General features: G+C 39.1%; 1 protein-coding gene across 2 annotated transcripts in view; it reads right to left on the bottom strand.

The window, feature by feature from the left end:
* LOC123732823 (low affinity immunoglobulin gamma Fc region receptor III) overlaps positions 1 to 21,436 on the bottom strand; it is a 63,003-nt gene that overhangs the window by 32,368 nt on the left and 9,199 nt on the right. For both annotated transcript variants that reach the window (XM_045712123.1, XM_045712124.1), the window contains exon 2: positions 15,818 to 15,862. In XM_045712123.1, coding sequence (XP_045568079.1) covers positions 15,818 to 15,862 — 45 coding nt within the window. The remainder of the gene's footprint in view (positions 1 to 15,817; positions 15,863 to 21,436) is intronic.

The raw sequence follows: 21,436 nt of genomic DNA, 5'->3' as shown, positions 1-21,436 counted from the left end.
CTGGTGAGCTCCGAACTTGATTACTCATCTGCTCTCAATCAGCCCCAATTAGTCCTGTCCGGAGAGCCCGTCGAGACCTGGCACATCCAGCAGATGGAGCCACCGCATCTGTTACCAGGCCTCGACGAGTCTCCCCCTGGTGGCTGACCTGCTGTACACCACATGCTGTAGATGGAAGGAATGTAGTGTGGAAACCGACCAAAAAACAATTAGGCAACAACAAATGCAATCTCTTTTAGACAACTTCCAAGACAAAACGTTTCACTGTAATAGTGAAGGTGTAAACTCAGCAGTAGAAAACCTAAACAATATTTGACATCTCAGCTTCCATATCTAATCAAAATATGTGAAGCAGACAACATCAGAAAATTAACCTGTTGGGTCTAGGGGGCAGCATTTGCACGTCTGGATAAAAAAAATGTACCCGATTTAATCTGGTTACTAATCCTACCCAGTAACTAGAATATGCATATACTTATTATATATGGATAGAAAACACTCTAAAGTTTCCAAAACTGTTTGAATGGTGTCTGTGAGTATAACAGAACTCATTTGGCAGGCAAAACCCTGAGACATTTTCTGACAGGAAGTGGATACCTGATGTGTTGTATTGACTTTAAACCTATCCCATTGAAAAACACAGGGGTTTAGGAATATTTTGGCACTTCCTATTGCTTCCACTAGATGTCACCAGCCTTTACAAAGTGTTTTGAGTCTTCTGAAGGGAGATCTGACCGAACAAGAGCCATGGAACGATGATGTCCCATTAGACACCTGGCGCGCGAGTTCATGTTGGGTACCCTCGTTCCAATACGTTATAAAAGAGTATGCATTCGTCCACCTTGAATATTATTCATGTTCTGGTTAAAAAGGCCCTAATGATTTATGCTATACAACGTTTGACATGTTTGAACGAACGGAAATATATTTTTTCCCCTCGTTCATGACAAGAAGTCCGGCTGGCTTACATCATGTGCTAACGAGACGGAGATTTTTGGACATAAATGATGAGCTTTTTTGAACAAAACTACATTCGTTATGGACCTGTGATACCTGGAAGTGACATCTGATGAAGAGAATCAAAGGTAATGGATTATTTACATAGTATTTTCGATTTTAGATCTCCCCAACATGACGTCTAGTCTGTATCGCAACGCCGTATTTTTCTGGGCGCAGTGCTCAGATTATTGCAAAGTGTGATTTCCCAGTAAGGTTATTTTTAAATCTGGCAAGTTGATTGCGTTCAAGAGATGTAAATCTATAATTCTTTAAATGACAATATAATATTTTACCAATGTTTTCTAATTTTAATTATTTAATTTGTGACGCTGACTTGACTGCCGGTTATTGGAGGGAAACGATTTCCTCAACATCAATGCCATAGTAAAACGCTGTTTTTGGATATAAATATGAACTTGATAGAACTAAAAATGCATGCATTGTCTAACATAATGTCCTAGGAGTGTCATCTGATGGAGATTGTAAAAGGTTAGTGCATCATTTTAGCTGGTTTTATGGTTTTGGTGACCCTGTCTTTGACTTGACAAAACATTACACACAACTCTTGTAAATGTACTGTCCTAACATACTCTAAATTTATGCTTTCGCCGTAAAACCTTTTTGAAATCGTAAAACGTGGTTAGATTAAGGAGATGTTTATCTTTCAAATGGTGTAACATAGTTGTATTTTTGAAAAATTTGAATTTTGACATTTATTTGGATTCAAATTTGCCGCTCTTGAAATGCACCTGCTGTTGATGGAGTGCACCACGGGTGGCACGCTAGCGTCCCACCTAGCCCCAAGAGGTTAACAACAATGACAAATGGTTTGATGAAGAATGCAAAAACCTAATAAAGAAATTGAGAAACCTATCAAAAAAAAGACCCAGAAAACCTGAGTCTACACCTTCACTATGGTGAAATCACTAAAACTATACGGAAATACACTATGGAAAAAGAAGGAACAACACGTCAGAAATCAGCTCAATGTAATTAAAGAATCCATAGAATCTAACCACTTCTGGGAAAATTGGAACACACAAAACAAAACACGAATAGTTATCTATCCAAAATGGGTAAACCACTTCTCTAATCTTTTTTAACAGAAAAAAACATATACATGATCAAATACAAAATCTTAGAATGAACTATTAAAGACTGCCAATTACATTGGATGAACTACAGGACAAAAAACAAACCCTCCAACCCTAAAAGGCCTGTGGTGTTGATGGTATCCTCAATGAAATGATAAAATACACAGACAACAAATTCCAATTGGCTATATTAACATCCTCAGCTCTGGCATCTTCCCCAATATTTGGAACCGAGGACTGATCATTCCAATCCACAAATGTGGAGACACATTTGACCCCAATAACTACCATGGGATATGCGTCAACAGCAACCTTAGGAAAAATCCTCTGCATTGTCATTAAGGTAGAGGCTTCATATTCAGGATTCTGTTTATGCCTACCCCAAAGACAACGTGTGTTGAGTAAGAGCTTCCTGTGACAACCGGAAGTGGTTAAAAACAGCCTAGAGCTATTGTCATATAACCTGCACATAGTGAAAATAACGCAACTCAACCATGTGTCATTCAGTCAATTCTTAAGGTAGAGACTTCATATTCAGGATTCTGTTTATGTCTAACCCAACGACAAGGTGTGTTGAGTAAGAGCTTCCTGTGACAACCGGAAGTGGTTAAAAACAGCCTAGAGCTATTGTCATATGGCCAACCTGCATATAGTGAAAATCACGCAACTCAAGCATGTGTCATTCAGTCAATTCTTAAGGTAGAGACTTCATATTCAGGATTCTGTCTATGCCTACCCCAAAGACAACGTGTGTCTATTCTTTTTGCAAAAAAACTAAAACACACACACACAGCTTGGCCATAGGGACATAGTATGGGGCTTAGAGGCTTATACTGCCTTCAATAGTTACTTTCGTTCAAACGATTCAAGAACCGTCAGACCTAGAGCTCCAAAATTTTAGAAACCTGTTCTAGAGCTCAAGTCGATAGTGCACGCTGATTTATGTGGCTCTAGAAGGTTCTCAGACCGAGAAACAGCCTCGTGCATTTGCAATATGTTCAATTCATTTTGAATATCACGGACATGGCAACATGTAGAAATGTCCCAGAGTCGCAAGACTAGGTGCATTGAAACCGCCTCGGCCCATAGAGACGGACCCCAATGTCTCTGTCCGATAGCTCATTCAGGGACCCCGTAGTAACGCCCTGAAAAAGTGGATTTTCAGCACCAATTAAGGCCATTGCTCGGGCACCGAATGACCTATCAAGCCAAAACTTGGGATTCGGGGTCGCCTCACATAGGCCTACACATATTGTCAGAGCTGGACCCGCAGCTATAACATAACTATGTGTTTTATGTTTTTTTATGGTTAAAATTGAAAGCGCTGTGAATTATGGGCCTTCTCTGACATATGTGATAGTTGGCTTCTATACGAGTTGGAAAAAGTGGATTTGGTGTCAGATGGTATCAGTTTGGTGTCAGAATGACATCTAATTGACTGATGGACGCTGACTGCTGGGTGACGAGCAATGGAGAGGAACCACAGTCACTGCCCGCCATCCCGAGTTCATCAAGCCAGTCAATTATGCATTTCTGCAGTATTTTTGAGCATGCCTAAATTTGTGATGCTAAATGCCCATTGAATCATATTGCAAACGTAACGCGCAATATTGCAAACGTAACGCGCATTTGCAATATGATTAACAGATTTCCTAAAAGTCTGGTCCAGGAACCCATTTACCTCCTCTAGATTGTAAATTGAGTCATCACCAGCTGCTGTCATATCAGGAGAGATGTTCATATCCTTCTCCTGATTCTCCTCAACTGAGGCCACAGACCCCTGACTCCCCTCAGCCACATCCCTCTTAACACTCCCCACTTGCATCCCATCACTTGTACCAGGCACCTCCTCACTACATGGGAGATTATCCCCAGCTGAAACCCCCCCCCCCACCAGTCTGGGGAAATGGCTCCAGATCTGTCCTTACCTCCTACAACAATATGTTTCTGCTGCACATCAGACGCTATGTTCCCCTCTGGTACAAGCTGCAACTCAGGACCCTCAACATTGACAACTTGTTCCTCAGCAACAGGTGCTTGCTCTACCAATGTCCCTACATCAGTGGGCCAAGGCTTCACATATGGCCAACATCCCACACTCAAAACACTGTTGACTACCCGTATTAGCATAAACCATATACAGTCTATTGTCATACTTGACTTTAAACGATAACTCTAAAGTCTGCTCCGGTGAATCCAAAAACATAACGCCAAAACAAAATAACCTGTTTCAAAGCTGGGTGTTTGTTACTCAGTAAGACAATTTTTATTTAACTTGCATACTTCCCAAACCGCAATAACTTTTGTCCGTTACATGGTGTCTAGAGAGAAACAACTAGCTTGTGTCTGTTACTGTCACGCCGTTTTTCTCTGTTTGGTTAGGTCAGGGTGTGACATGGGGTGGGCATTCTATGTGTTGTATGTCTATGTTGTTTTTCTTTATTGGCCGAGTATGGTTTCCAATCAGAGGCAGCTGTCATTCATTGTCTCTGATTGGGAATCATACTTAGGCAGCCCTTTTTCCCACAGTCAGTTGTAGGATCTTGTCTTTGTGTTGCATGTGTTTGCACGCATAGATTTTCTGTCTTTATATTGTTTATAGTTTTTTTGCTGTTTCACATTTAAAATAAAATATGATGAACCTTGGTCTACCTTTAACAGTTACCTGGTGTCTATAGAGAAACAACTAGCTGTTACATGGTGTCTATAGAGAAACAACTAGCTGTTACCTGGTGTCTATAGAGAAACAACTAGCTGGTACATGGTGTCTATAGAGAAACAACTAGCTGTTACATGGTGTCTATAGAGAAACAACTAGCTGTTACATGGTGTCTATAGAGAAACAACTAGCTGTTACCTGGTGTCTATAGAGAAACAACTAGCTGTTACATGGTGTCTATAGAGAAACAACTAGCTGTTACATGGTGTCTATAGAGAAACAACTAGCTGTTACATGGTGTCTATAGAGAAACAACTAGCTGGTGTCTGTTACATGGTGTCTATAGAAACAACTAGCTGTTACATGGTGTCTATAGAGAAACAACTAGCTGTTACATGGTGTCTATAGAGAAACAACTAGCTGTTACATGGTGTCTATAGAGAAACAACTAGCTGTTACATGGTGTCTATAGAAACAACTAGCTGTTACATGGTGTCTATAGAGAAACAACTAGCTGTTACATGGTGTCTATAGAGAAACAACTAGCTGGTACATGGTGTCTATAGAAACAACTAGCTGGTACATGGTGTCTATAGAGAAACAACTAGCTGGTGTCTGTTACATGGTGTCTATAGAAACAACTAGCTGTTACATGGTGTCTATAGAGAAACAACTAGCTGTTACATGGTGTCTATAGAAACAACTAGCTGTTACATGGTGTCTATAGAGAAACAACTAGCTGTTACATGGTGTCTATAGAGAAACAACTAGCTTGTGTCTGTTACATGGTGTCTATAGAAACAACTAGCTGTTACCTGGTGTCTATAGAGAAACAACTAGCTGTTACATGGTGTCTATAGAAACAACTAGCTGTTACATGGTGTCTATAGAGAAACAACTAGCTGTTACATGGTGTCTATAGAGAAACAACTAGCTGGTGTCTGTTACATGGTGTCTATAGAGAAACAACTAGCTGTTACATGGTGTCTATAGAGAAACAACTAGCTGTTACATGGTGTCTATAGAGAAACAACTAGCTGTTACATGGTGTCTATAGAAACAACTAGCTGGTGTCTGTTACATGGTGTCTATAGAAACAACTAGCTGGTGTCTGTTACATGGTGTCTATAGAAACAACTAGCTGTTACATGGTGTCTATAGAGAAACAACTAGCTGGTGTCTGTTACATGGTGTCTATAGAAACAACTAGCTGTTACATGGTGTCTATAGAGAAACAACTAGCTGTTACATGGTGTCTATAGAGAAACAACTAGCTGTTACATGGTGTCTATAGAGAAACAACTAGCTGTTACATGGTGTCTATAGAGAAACAACTAGCTTTTCTGTTACATGGTGTCTATAGAAACAACTAGCTGTTACATGGTGTCTATAGAGAAACAACTAGCTGTTACATGGTGTCTATAGAGAAACAACTAGCTGGTGTCTGTTACATGGTGTCTATAGAGAAACAACTAGCTGTTACATGGTGTCTATAGAGAAACAACTAGCTGTTACATGGTGTCTATAGAGAAACAACTAGCTGGTGTCTGTTACATGGTGTCTATAGAAACAACTAGCTGGTGTCTGTTACATGGTGTCTATAGAAACAACTAGCTGTTACATGGTGTCTATAGAGAAACAACTAGCTGTTACATGGTGTCTATAGAGAAACAACTAGCTGTTACATGGTGTCTATAGAGAAACAACTAGCTGTTACATGGTGTCTATAGAGAAACAACTAGCTTGTGTCTGTTACATGGTGTCTATAGAAACAACTAGCTGTTACATGGTGTCTATAGAGAAACAACTAGCTGTTACATGGTGTCTATAGAGAAACAACTAGCTTGTGTCTGTTACATGGTGTCTATAGAAACAACTAGCTGTTACATGGTGTCTATAGAGAAACAACTAGCTGTTACATGGTGTCTATAGAGAAACAACTAGCTTGTGTCTGTTACATGGTGTCTATAGAAACAACTAGCTGTTACATGGTGTATATAGAGAAACAACTAGCTGTTACATGGTGTCTATAGAGAAACAACTAGCTGGTGTCTGTTACATGGTGTCTATAGAGAAACAACTAGCTGTTACCTGGTGTCTATAGAAACAACTAGCTGTTACATGGTGTCTATAGAAACAACTAGCTGTTACATGGTGTCTATAGAGAAACAACTAGCTGTTACATGGTGTCTATAGAAACAACTAGCTGTTACATGGTGTCTATAGAGAAACAACTAGCTGGTGTCTGTTACATGGTGTCTATAGAAACAACTAGCTGTTACATGGTGTCTATAGAGAAACAACTAGCTGTTACATGGTGTCTATAGAGAAACAACTAGCTGGTGTCTGTTACATGGTGTCTATAGAAACAACTTGCTGTTACATGGTGTCTATAGAAACAACTAGCTTGTGTCTGTTACATGGTGTCTATAGAGAAACAACTAGCTGGTGTCTGTTACATGGTGTCTATAGAAACAACTAGCTGTTACATGGTGTCTATAGAGAAACAACTAGCTGTTACATGGTGTCTATAGAGAAACAACTAGCTGGTGTCTGTTACATGGTGTCTATAGAAACAACTAGCTGTTACATGGTGTCTATAGAGAAACAACTAGCTGTTACATGGTGTCTATAGAGAAACAACTAGCTGTTACATGGTGTCTATAGAGAAACAACTAGCTGTTACATGGTGTCTATAGAGAAACAACTAGCTGGTGTCTGTTACATGGTGTCTATAGAAACAACTAGCTGTTACATGGTGTCTATAGAGAAACAACTAGCTGGTGTCTGTTACATGGTGTCTATAGAAACAACTAGCTGTTACATGGTGTCTATAGAGAAACAACTAGCTGTTACATGGTGTCTATAGAGAAACAACTAGCTGGTGTCTGTTACATGGTGTCTATAGAAACAACTAGCTGTTACATGGTGTCTATAGAGAAACAACTAGCTGTTACATGGTGTCTATAGAGAAACAACTAGCTGGTGTCTGTTACATGGTGTCTATAGAAACAACTAGCTGTTACATGGTGTCTATAGAGAAACAACTAGCTGTTACATGGTGTCTAGAGAAACAACTAGCTGGTGTCTGTTACATGGTGTCTATAGAGAAACAACTAGCTGGTGTCTGTTACATGGTGTCTATAGAAACAACTAGCTGTTACATGGTGTCTATAGAGAAACAACTAGCTGTTACATGGTGTCTATAGAAACAACTAGCTGTTACATGGTGTCTATAGAGAAACAACTAGCTGGTGTCTGTTACATGGTGTCTATAGAAACAACTAGCTGTTACATGGTGTCTATAGAGAAACAACTAACTGTTACATGGTGTCTATAGAAACAACTAGCTGTTACATGGTGTCTATAGAGAAACAACTAGCTGTTACATGGTGTCTATAGAGAAACAACTAGCTGTTACATGGTGTCTATAGAGAAACAACTAGCTGTTACCTGGTGTCTATAGAGAAACAACTAGCTTGTGTCTGTTACATGGTGACTATAGAAACAACTAGCTGTTACATGGTGTCTATAGAGAAACAACTAGCTGTTACATGGTGTCTATAGAGAAACAACTAGCTTGTGTCTGTTACATGGTGTCTATAGAAACAACTAGCTGTTACATGGTGTCTATAGAGAAACAACTAGCTGTTACATGGTGTCTATAGAGAAACAACTAGCTTGTGTCTGTTACATGGTGTCTATAGAAACAACTAGCTGTTACATGGTGTCTAGAGAAACAACTAGCTGGTGTCTGTTACATGGTGTCTATAGAAACAACTAGCTGTTACATGGTGTCTATAGAGAAACAACTAGCTTGTGTCTGTTACATGGTGTCTATAGAAACAACTAGCTGTTACATGGTGTCTATAGAGAAACAACTAGCTGTTACATGGTGTCTATAGAGAAACAACTAGCTGTTACATGGTGTCTATAGAGAAACAACTAGCTTGTGTCTGTTACATGGTGTCTATAGAAACAACTAGCTGTTACATGGTGTCTAGAGAAACAACTAGCTGGTGTCTGTTACATGGTGTCTATAGAGAAACAACTAGCTTGTGTCTGTTACATGGTGTCTATAGAAACAACTAGCTGTTACATGGTGTCTATAGAGAAACAACTAGCTGTTACATGGTGTCTATAGAGAAACAACTAGCTGTTACATGGTGTCTATAGAGAAACAACTAGCTGTTACATGGTGTCTAGAGAAACAACTAGCTGGTGTCTGTTACATGGTGTCTATAGAAACAACTAGCTGTTACATGGTGTCTATAGAGAAACAACTAGCTGTTACATGGTGTCTATAGAAACAACTAGCTGTTACATGGTGTCTATAGAGAAACAACTAGCTTGTGTCTGTTACCTGGTGTCTATAGAAACAACTAGCTGTTACATGGTGTCTATAGAAACAACTAGCTGTTACATGGTGTCTATAGAGAAACAACTAGCTTGTGTCTGTTACCTGGTGTCTATAGAAACAACTAGCTGTTACATGGTGTCTATAGAAACAACTAGCTGTTACATGGTGTCTATAGAGAAACAACTAGCTTGTGTCTGTTACATGGTGTCTATAGAGAAACAACTAGCTTGTGTCTGTTACATGGTGTCTGTAGAGAAACAACTAGCTTGTGTCTGTTACATGGTGTCTATGGAGAAACAACTAGCTGTTACATGGTGTCTATAGAGAAACAACTAGCTGGTGTCTGTTACATGGTGTCTATAGAAACAACTAGCTGGTGTCTGTTACATGGTGTCTATAGAAACAACTAGCTGTTACATGGTGTCTATAGAGAAACAACTAGCTGTTACATGGTGTCTATAGAGAAACAACTAGCTGTTACATGGTGTCTATAGAGAAACAACTAGCTGGTGTCTGTTACATGGTGTCTATAGAAACAACTAGCTGTTACATGGTGTCTATAGAGAAACAACTAGCTTGTGTCTGTTACATGGTGTCTATAGAAACAACTAGCTGTTACATGGTGTCTATAGAGAAACAACTAGCTGGTGTCTGTTACATGGTGTCTATAGAGAAACAACTAGCTGTTACCTGGTGTCTATAGAGAAACAACTAGCTGGTGTCTGTTACATGATGTCTATAGAGAAACAACTAGCTGTTACCTGGTGTCTATAGAAACAACTAGCTGTTACATGGTGTCTATAGAGAAACAACTAGCTGGTGTCTGTTACATGGTGTCTATAGAGAAACAACTAGCTGTTACCTGGTGTCTATAGAAACAACTAGCTGTTACATGGTGTCTATAGAGAAACAACTAGCTGTTACATGGTGTCTATAGAGAAACAACTAGCTTGTGTCTGTTACATGGTGTCTATAGAAACAACTAGCTGTTACATGGTGTCTATAGAGAAACAACTAGCTGTTACATGGTGTCTATAGAGAAACAACTAGCTGTTACATGGTGTCTATAGAGAAACAACTAGCTGTTACATGGTGTCTATAGAGAAACAACTAGCTTGTGTCTGTTACATGGTGTCTATAGAAACAACTAGCTGTTACATGGTGTCTATAGAGAAACAACTAGCTGTTACATGGTGTCTATAGAGAAACAACTAGCTGGTGTCTGTTACATGGTGTCTATAGAAACAACTAGCTGTTACATGGTGTCTATAGAGAAACAACTAGCTGGTGTCTGTTACATGGTGTCTATAGAAACAACTAGCTGTTACATGGTGTCTATAGAGAAACAACTAGCTGTTACATGGTGTCTATAGAGAAACAACTAGCTTGTGTCTGTTACATGGTGTCTATAGAAACAACTAGCTGTTACATGGTGTCTATAGAGAAACAACTAGCTGTTACATGGTGTCTATAGAGAAACAACTAGCTGTTACATGGTGTCTATAGAGAAACAACTAGCTGTTACATGGTGTCTATAGAGAAACAACTAGCTTGTGTCTGTTACATGGTGTCTATAGAAACAACTAGCTGTTACATGGTGTCTATAGAGAAACAACTAGCTGTTACATGGTGTCTATAGAGAAACAACTAGCTTGTGTCTGTTACATGGTGTCTATAGAAACAACTAGCTGTTACATGGTGTCTATAGAGAAACAACTAGCTGTTACATGGTGTCTATAGAGAAACAACTAGCTGTTACATGGTGTCTATAGAAACAACTAGCTGTTACATGGTGTCTATAGAAACAACTAGCTGTTACATGGTGTCTATAGAGAAACAACTAGCTTGTGTCTGTTACATGGTGTCTATAGAAACAACTAGCTGTTACATGGTGTCTATAGAGACAACTAGCTGTTACATGGTGTCTATAGAGAAACAACTAGCTGGTGTCTGTTACATGGTGTCTATAGAAACAACTAGCTGTTACATGGTGTCTATAGAGAAACAACTAGCTGGTGTCTGTTACATGGTGTCTATAGAAACAACTAGCTGTTACATGGTGTCTATAGAGAAACAACTAGCTGTTACATGGTGTCTATAGAGAAACAACTAGCTTGTGTCTGTTACATGGTGTCTATAGAAACAACTAGCTGTTACATGGTGTCTATAGAGAAACAACTAGCTGTTACATGGTGTCTATAGAGAAACAACTAGCTGTTACATGGTGTCTATAGAGAAACAACTAGCTGTTACATGGTGTCTATAGAGAAACAACTAGCTTGTGTCTGTTACATGGTGTCTATAGAAACAACTAGCTGTTACATGGTGTCTATAGAGAAACAACTAGCTGTTACATGGTGTCTATAGAGAAACAACTAGCTTGTGTCTGTTACATGGTGTCTATAGAAACAACTAGCTGTTACATGGTGTCTATAGAGAAACAACTAGCTGTTACATGGTGTCTATAGAGAAACAACTAGCTTGTGTCTGTTACATGGTGTCTATAGAAACAACTAGCTGTTACATGGTGTCTATAGAGAAACAACTAGCTGTTACATGGTGTCTATAGAGAAACAACTAGCTGGTGTCTGTTACATGGTGTCTATAGAGAAACAACTAGCTGTTACCTGGTGTCTATAGAAACAACTAGCTGTTACATGGTGTCTATAGAAACAACTAGCTGTTACATGGTGTCTATAGAGAAACAACTAGCTGTTACATGGTGTCTATAGAAACAACTAGCTGTTACATGGTGTCTATAGAGAAACAACTAGCTGGTGTCTGTTACATGGTGTCTATAGAAACAACTAGCTGTTACATGGTGTCTATAGAGAAACAACTAGCTGTTACATGGTGTCTATAGAGAAACAACTAGCTGGTGTCTGTTACATGGTGTCTATAGAAACAACTAGCTGTTACATGGTGTCTATAGAAACAACTAGCTTGTGTCTGTTACATGGTGTCTATAGAGAAACAACTAGCTGGTGTCTGTTACATGGTGTCTATAGAAACAACTAGCTGTTACATGGTGTCTATAGAGAAACAACTAGCTGTTACATGGTGTCTATAGAGAAACAACTAGCTGGTGTCTGTTACATGGTGTCTATAGAAATAACTAGCTGTTACATGGTGTCTATAGAGAAACAACTAGCTGTTACATGGTGTCTATAGAGAAACAACTAGCTGTTACATGGTGTCTATAGAGAAACAACTAGCTGTTACATGGTGTCTATAGAGAAACAACTAGCTGTTTGTTACATGGTGTCTATAGAAACAACTAGCTGTTACATGGTGTCTATAGAGAAACAACTAGCTGGTGTCTGTTACATGGTGTCTATAGAAACAACTAGCTGTTACATGGTGTCTATAGAGAAACAACTAGCTGTTACATGGTGTCTATAGAGAAACAACTAGCTGGTGTCTGTTACATGGTGTCTATAGAAACAACTAGCTGTTACATGGTGTCTATAGAGAAACAACTAGCTGTTACATGGTGTCTATAGAGAAACAACTAGCTGGTGTCTGTTACATGGTGTCTATAGAAACAACTAGCTGTTACATGGTGTCTATAGAGAAACAACTAGCTGTTACATGGTGTCTAGAGAAACAACTAGCTGGTGTCTGTTACATGGTGTCTATAGAGAAACAACTAGCTGGTGTCTGTTACATGGTGTCTATAGAAACAACTAGCTGTTACATGGTGTCTATAGAGAAACAACTAGCTGTTACATGGTGTCTATAGAAACAACTAGCTGTTACATGGTGTCTATAGAGAAACAACTAGCTGGTGTCTGTTACATGGTGTCTATAGAAACAACTAGCTGTTACATGGTGTCTATAGAGAAACAACTAGCTGTTACATGGTGTCTATAGAAACAACTAGCTGTTACATGGTGTCTATAGAGAAACAACTAGCTGTTACATGGTGTCTATAGAGAAACAACTAGCTGTTACATGGTGTCTATAGAGAAACAACTAGCTGTTACCTGGTGTCTATAGAGAAACAACTAGCTTGTGTCTGTTACATGGTGACTATAGAAACAACTAGCTGTTACATGGTGTCTATAGAGAAACAACTAGCTGTTACATGGTGTCTATAGAGAAACAACTAGCTTGTGTCTGTTACATGGTGTCTATAGAAACAACTAGCTGTTACATGGTGTCTATAGAGAAACAACTAGCTGTTACATGGTGTCTATAGAGAAACAACTAGATTGTGTCTGTTACATGGTGTCTATAGAAACAACTAGCTGTTACATGGTGTCTAGAGAAACAACTAGCTGGTGTCTGTTACATGGTGTCTATAGAAACAACTAGCTGTTACATGGTGTCTATAGAGAAACAACTAGCTTGTGTCTGTTACATGGTGTCTATAGAAACAACTAGCTGTTACATGGTGTCTATAGAGAAACAACTAGCTGTTACATGGTGTCTATAGAGAAACAACTAGCTGTTACATGGTGTCTATAGAGAAACAACTAGCTTGTGTCTGTTACATGGTGTCTATAGAAACAACTAGCTGTTACATGGTGTCTAGAGAAACAACTAGCTGGTAACTGTTACATGGTGTCTATAGAGAAACAACTAGCTTGTGTCTGTTACATGGTGTCTATAGAAACAACTAGCTGTTACATGGTGTCTATAGAGAAACAACTAGCTGTTACATGGTGTCTATAGAGAAACAACTAGCTGTTACATGGTGTCTATAGAGAAACAACTAGCTGTTACATGGTGTCTAGAGAAACAACTAGCTGGTGTCTGTTACATGGTGTCTATAGAAACAACTAGCTGTTACATGGTGTCTATAGAGAAACAACTAGCTGTTACATGGTGTCTATAGAAACAACTAGCTGTTACATGGTGTCTATAGAGAAACAACTAGCTTGTGTCTGTTACCTGGTGTCTATAGAAACAACTAGCTGTTACATGGTGTCTATAGAAACAACTAGCTGTTACATGGTGTCTATAGAGAAACAACTAGCTTGTGTCTGTTACATGGTGTCTATAGAAACAACTAGCTGTTACATGGTGTCTAGAGAAACAACTAGCTGGTGTCTGTTACATGGTGTCTATAGAAACAACTAGCTGTTACATGGTGTCTATAGAGAAACAACTAGCTTGTGTCTGTTACATGGTGTCTATAGAAACAACTAGCTGTTACATGGTGTCTATAGAGAAACAACTAGCTGTTACATGGTGTCTATAGAGAAACAACTAGCTGTTACATGGTGTCTATAGAGAAACAACTAGCTTGTGTCTGTTACATGGTGTCTATAGAAACAACTAGCTGTTACATGGTGTCTAGAGAAACAACTAGCTGGTGTCTGTTACATGGTGTCTATAGAGAAACAACTAGCTTGTGTCTGTTACATGGTGTCTATAGAAACAACTAGCTGTTACATGGTGTCTATAGAGAAACAACTAGCTGTTACATGGTGTCTATAGAGAAACAACTAGCTGTTACATGGTGTCTATAGAGAAACAACTAGCTGTTACATGGTGTCTAGAGAAACAACTAGCTGGTGTCTGTTACATGGTGTCTATAGAAACAACTAGCTGTTACATGGTGTCTATAGAGAAACAACTAGCTGTTACATGGTGTCTATAGAAACAACTAGCTGTTACATGGTGTCTATAGAGAAACAACTAGCTTGTGTCTGTTACCTGGTGTCTATAGAAACAACTAGCTGTTACATGGTGTCTATAGAAACAACTAGCTGTTACATGGTGTCTATAGAGAAACAACTAGCTTGTGTCTGTTACCTGGTGTCTATAGAAACAACTAGCTGTTACATGGTGTCTATAGAAACAACTAGCTGTTACATGGTGTCTATAGAGAAACAACTAGCTTGTGTCTGTTACATGGTGTCTATAGAGAAACAACTAGCTTGTGTCTGTTACATGGTGTCTGTAGAGAAACAACTAGCTTGTGTCTGTTACATGGTGTCTATGGAGAAACAACTAGCTTGTGTCTGTTACCTGGTGTCTATAAAGAAACAATCATATTTGTATCTTTTAAAAGAGAGAGAGAAGAGGAGAGTAGTGATGAATACAGTAATATTACTGATGATGCCACTGCGAGAAAACAGAGCAGTAGTGATGAATACAATAAAATAATTGATGAATACACTAATAAAACTGATGAATACAGTAATTATACAGTAATATAACTGATGAATACAGTAATATAACTGATGAATACAGTAATATAACTGATGAATACAGTAATATAACTGATGAATACAACATGGACACTGCTGGAGGCATCTGGGTCACAGAAAATAATCAGGCCTGCCAAACCACAAGCCACGGAAACACACCATATGGACATATTTTTAGATTTACATTTGGTATTACATTTCCTGCATTACTTTTGATATTTTTGTCAGTTAGCAGACACCCTTATCCTGAGCGACATACATTTATCTTAATATCAAACACAATATATATAGAATTTACTTTGAGAGGAGAAAGGTGCAGGCAATAATATGAGAAAGAAGAGAGAGAGAAGAGGAGGAGGAGAGGAGAAGAGGAGGGAGAAAAGGAGAGGAGGAGAAGAGGAGAAGAGGAGGAGAAGAGGATAAATGTTACTATTATAGAACAGGTGATGAATATAGAGAAATGTTACTACTATAGAACAGGTGATGAATATAGATAAATGTTACTACTATAGAACAGGTGATGAATATAGATAAATGTACTCACCTCCACCTTGTCCGAGGCTACAGTATACCAGTGTACTCAACAGCACTGAAACACACAGAGAGAACGATCACTATGGTACATGATGTAAACACTGAAACACACAGAGAGAACTATCACTATGGTACATGATGTAAACACTGAAACACACAGAGAGAACGATCACTATGGTACATGATGTAAACACTGAAACACACAGAGAGAACTATCACTATGGTACATGATGTAAACACTGAAACACACAGAGAGAACTATCACTATGGTACATGATGTAAACACTGAAACACACAGAGAACTATCACTATGGTACATGATGTAAACACTGAAACACACAGAGAGAACTATCACTATGGTACATGATGTAAACACTGAAACACACAGAGAGAACTATCACTATGGTACATGATGTAAACACTGAAACACACAGAGAGAACTATCACTATGGTACATGATGTAAACGCTGAAACACACAGAGAGAACTATCACTATGGTGCATGATGTAAACACTGAGCTGTACCACAGATATTAATTCCCTTAATATTCTACTAACACATTTGTGTGTCAATCTAATTAACATCAGACACAAATCCCAATCAAATTGTCAGTTTATAATGTCATGACTGTCCTGATCAGGTCAGGTTACAGGAGACCACAACCCTACAGAGTATCTCTCACCCCCAACAGAGGAGATATCTAGGGGTATGAAGATGTGGGGGGGTTTATGGTAAATCTTAGGCCACAGACAAAATTCCTTTGTCCTCTCACTTTGGAGAACCAGCCTCAGAACATTAAACATGCAATAAAGGGACTTTGGAACAATGGTTGTCATGACGATAGATGGAATATGAAAATGTATGTCATTTTTGTTTTGTTATTAAAAGTTAAAACCCGTTAGAGCTGCTTTCACCTGTATGAGTGTGTTGGTGTTGTGTGGATGCTGTTTGGTCCTATGTTTAACCTCTTAGAGACCCTTAATTTTAGGGCTAGGGGGCAGTATTTTCACTTTTGGATGAAAAGCGTGCCCAGAGTAAACGGCCTAATACTCCGGCCCAGAGTCAAATATTTGCAAATGATTAGTAGATTTTGATAGAAAACACTCTAAAGTTTCCAAAACTGTTTGAATGATGTCTGTGAGTATAACAGAACTCATATGGCAGGCAAAAACCTGAGAGAAATCCAACCAGGAAATGAAAATCTGGTTCCTGTAGTTTTCTCAAGTCATTGCCTTTCTGACACACAGTGAGTTAGGACTCAAATAGCACTTCCTAAGGCTTCCACTAGATGTCAACAGTCTTAGAAAGTTGTTTGAGCCTTTTGCGGTAAACACAGACCGAAGGAGATTGCTGGTAAGCAGGTTACCAGAAAATCCCTTGAGTTCATAGGGCGCGTTCACGTTAGATGGGACCTGTGTTCCAAAACTTTTTTCAAGACAATGCATGGGTCCGGTTGGAATATTACTGAAGTGTCACATTCTAAAGGCCCTAAAGATTTATGCTATACAATGTTTGTCATGTTTGAACAAACGTAAATATAACTTTTTCTTGACTTTTCGTCGTCACATTTCCCTCGCGCGCCCTACATTTTGAGTAGCCTACTGAACGTGCAAACACAAGGTTGAAGACAAATAAATATTTTTCTACCCATGCTAAATACTTATTTCCCTCATTAAAATGCAAATCAATTTATAACATTTTTTGACATGCGTTTTCTGGATTTTTTGTTGTTATTCTGTCTCTCACTGTTCAAATAAACCTACCATTAAAATTATAGACTGATCATTTCTTTGTAAGTGGGCAAACATACAAAATTTAGCAGGGGATCAAATACTTTTTTCCCCCACTGTATGTCCAATACCTCCGTTTTGTTCGTATGCGTTCAGGTCACTATCCAAAGGGTAAAAGCACGGGCGCATTTCGAGACAAACAAAATCAAAATGTTCCTTTACCGTACTTAGAAGCATGTCAAACGCTGTTTAAAATACATTTTTATGCTATTTTTCTCGTAAAGTAGCGATAATATTCCAACCGGACAATCGTGTTTTCATTCAAAGAGGGAATGAAAAACACCGTGCTCATGGAAACGTGCATTTGCAATCTCTTAGTCACAAGGCAGTCCACTGACAAACTGTGCTCCTATTATCTGCCCAGAGACAGGAGACGGCTCAATCCACGTTCTGAAGGCTTTAGAGAGCCAATGGAAGTCTTAGGAAGTGCAACGTAATTCATAAGTATTTGTAGTTTCTCTAGGGATTCAAAAGTAGAACTACAGTTCTCAGTCAGGCCACTTCCTGCTTGAAATTTTCTCAGGTTTTTGCCTGCCATATGAGTTCTGTTATACTCACAGACACCATTCAAACCGTTTTAGAAACTTTGGAGTGTTTTCTATCCAAAGCTACTAATTATCTGCATATTCTCGTTTTTGGGCAAGAGTAGTAACCAGTTTAAATCGGGTACGTTTTTCATCCGGCCGTGAAAATACTGCCCCTATCCTAGACAGGTTAACTAATACAATGTCTCGACACTAGTAAACCATAGGAGGATATATGGCTGATATCTCAGTCTATTGTACTGTAGATGTAATAGAGTTGGGTTCATCCTAGTGTCATGACTGGCTCGGGTCTGGTTACCGGGACCACAATCCAGTTTAAAGGCTTCATTACTACTAACAGAAGGAAAGTTGTAGTGTTAGTGTCCATGATGAATGATGTAAAGGCTTCATTACTACTAACAGAAGGAACGTTGTAGTGTTCTGTCCATGATGAATGTTATAAAGGCTTCAATGTGTTTTATATTCTAAATGTTTATGTAAAATTGGAAATTGTATTTTTCTGTATGATACTGTGTCACAACAAAGAGATATCTGTTTTGTTGCATTACCTGCGTCTCAATCCACCACATCTCCTGTGTCGGCCTTCCGCATCTGCAGTGAAAAGTGTGTTTTGCTCTACAACCCCACAAGTGTCAAGGGACTCATCTGAAGTCGATACAGCTGATGTGCCAACTTCTGTCTGTACCGTCGGAACCGATTGGGCTACGTGCTAATATGAACATGATGGTACTCTATGACCCCCACAAGTGTCAAGGGACTCGTCTGAAGGTAACCCATACAAATGCATGGAAGTATGGAGATAGTTTTGCCAGAAAGGGGTTAAATATGTGTCCAACATTTTTTAATATTTCTTGAGGACATAATCTACAACACTATTTTTTGCCAATAAACCATGTGTTATTCAATGCGTTTATACAGAATGAAAATGACATATTTTAACACATTTTATTTAAAAACATTATACCTCCTAAAATGTTAAATCAAATCGCTTAATTATCCATGGTATGATGATCTAAAATGTTTTACTTGTAGAACCCCCCTTTTTAGAGGAGATGTTGAACCATAATGATATAAAAAAACAGATAATAAACAATATAGATATTAAACTATATAGATATTAAACCATATAGATATTAAACCATGTAGATATTAAACCATATAGATTTTTTAAACTATAAAGATATTAAACCAAATAGATATTAAACTATATAGATATTAAACTATATAGATATTAAACTATATAGACATTAAACTATAAAGATATTAAACTATAAAGATATTAAACCATATAGATATTAAACTATATATACATTAAACTATATAGATATTAAACTATAAAGATATTAAACTATAAAGATATTAAACCATATAGACATTGGTCACCACAACATATGCTCGGAGTACACGTCATTCTCGCATCTTGTGTTGACATCTCGCGCAGTACAAGACTAGAGACTCGGTTTGTTTTACTTTAACAACAAGCTACCTAGTTAGCTAATAAAAGTTTACAATAGTTTTCCTATTCCTATCTGGATCCTGGGACGCCGTTAACGTTAACGCTGGGACCGCTGATATATGTCCAGGGATCCTAGCTCAAACAAGATGGTAATACATTGGCAAAAGCAGCTAGTCTAGCTGCTAGCTATGAAGCTAAGCAACCTGGGCTACTATTGCTGGATACCAAGCACGGACCACCTATTTCCAGAGTTTTCTACTGCTGGCGTCTTTCATTTCACGTAGTGAATAGAGGGCTCGTCCTACTATCATTACTATCATGCCTCCGAAAAAAGATGAGGATTACATCTCTGCTGGGCAGGTACGTGAACTCCTGGAGAAGCAGAAAGTCTTCTACAAGGAAATGATCATTCATCAGGAAAATAATTTTTAAAGCTTCATACAAATGATCATGGAGTCTACCAACAAAAGGCAGGACGACCTGACAAAAGATGTACAAGATATTAAAACAAGCCTTCAGAAGGATGTGGATGTAATGAAGACCTGTCACGTCCTGACCAGTAAAGGGGTTATTTGTTATTATTTAGTTTGGTCAGGACGTGGCAGGGAGTATTTGTTATATATGGTTCGGGGTGTGTGTGTAGGTAGAAGGGCATGATTTATGTTTCCGGGGTTTTGGGTTAGTTCTATGTTGTATTGTTCTATGTTGATTCTAGGGTGTTTGTTTCTATGTGTTGTTAGGTGGGGCCTTCAATTGGAGGCAGCTGGGTATCGTTGCCTCTGATTGAAGGTCCTATAAGTAGGAGTATGTTTGTTTTGAATATTGTTGGTAGTTGAATTTGCACTGCTGTTTGTCTAGCCTGCAAACTGTCAACCTGTCGATTTGTTTATTGTTTTTCGTGTTCACGTTTAATAAAGTAATGATGAGCAATCAACCCGCTGCGCCTTGGTCTACCTTCTATGACGGCCGTGACAACACCACACAGGATGCACTTCCCAGAAACTGTTCCTCTTTACAGAATGAAATCACCACAGTCAGGGAGGGCCTCCAGAACATGTCTGGAAGACTAATTACCTGGATGGACAATCCAAGAGAAATAATCTTGTAATAGATGGTATCCAGGAGAGCCAAGTGAGACATGGGCTGAATCAGAGGACAGAAGCTGTTTTCTGAGGAGCTACAACTGGATCAACAGGTAGAGCTGGAACGTGTCTGGGAAACCAGTGGTCAATAGTGGTGAGAATGGAACCAGACCCAGGCTGTCACAGTATCCACAGAAAATGGTGCCCCTCCTCGGCCGGGCGGCGCTCGGCGGTCGTTGTCGCCGGTCTACTAGCTGCCACCGATCTATGTTTCTGTGTTCGTTGTGTTTTGTCTGTCTAGGTCCGCACCTGTTGTCATTTTTGTCATTAGTAGGGGGGTATTTAGTTTGTTCTTTTTGGTTTGTATTTTGTGCGGGATTATTTTGTGTGTCAGCGGGCAGTGGGTTGTACGTTGTGTTTTTCTCCAGCTTTACATTTTGCTTGGAATATTGATTATAGCCGGGCTGCGCCCGTGCGTCTTTTCCTCTGAATTTGGATTACCTGTTTCCCATTTTGGGGTTTGTGCGATCCTGGTGCTTTTGATTCACCCAGTGTGTTGGGTGCCAATAAACTTCGACCTACCGGACAATAGTATCCTGCGTCTGACTCTGCTACTTCCTCCTGCCCTAATATTCCGTGACAGAATCCCGCACCGAACTATTATGGAGTCAGCAGGAGCCGAAGCGCCTACAGTAGCTGAGCAGGTGTCGCAGCATGCCAGCCTCCTCCACCACCTGGGCTCGGCGATGGACCAAA

Source organism: Salmo salar, unplaced genomic scaffold (assembly GCF_905237065.1).
Source record: "Salmo salar unplaced genomic scaffold, Ssal_v3.1, whole genome shotgun sequence".
NCBI classification, from domain to species: Eukaryota; Metazoa; Chordata; class Actinopteri; order Salmoniformes; family Salmonidae; genus Salmo; species Salmo salar.
This window is presented reverse-complemented; position numbering and strand designations above follow the sequence as displayed.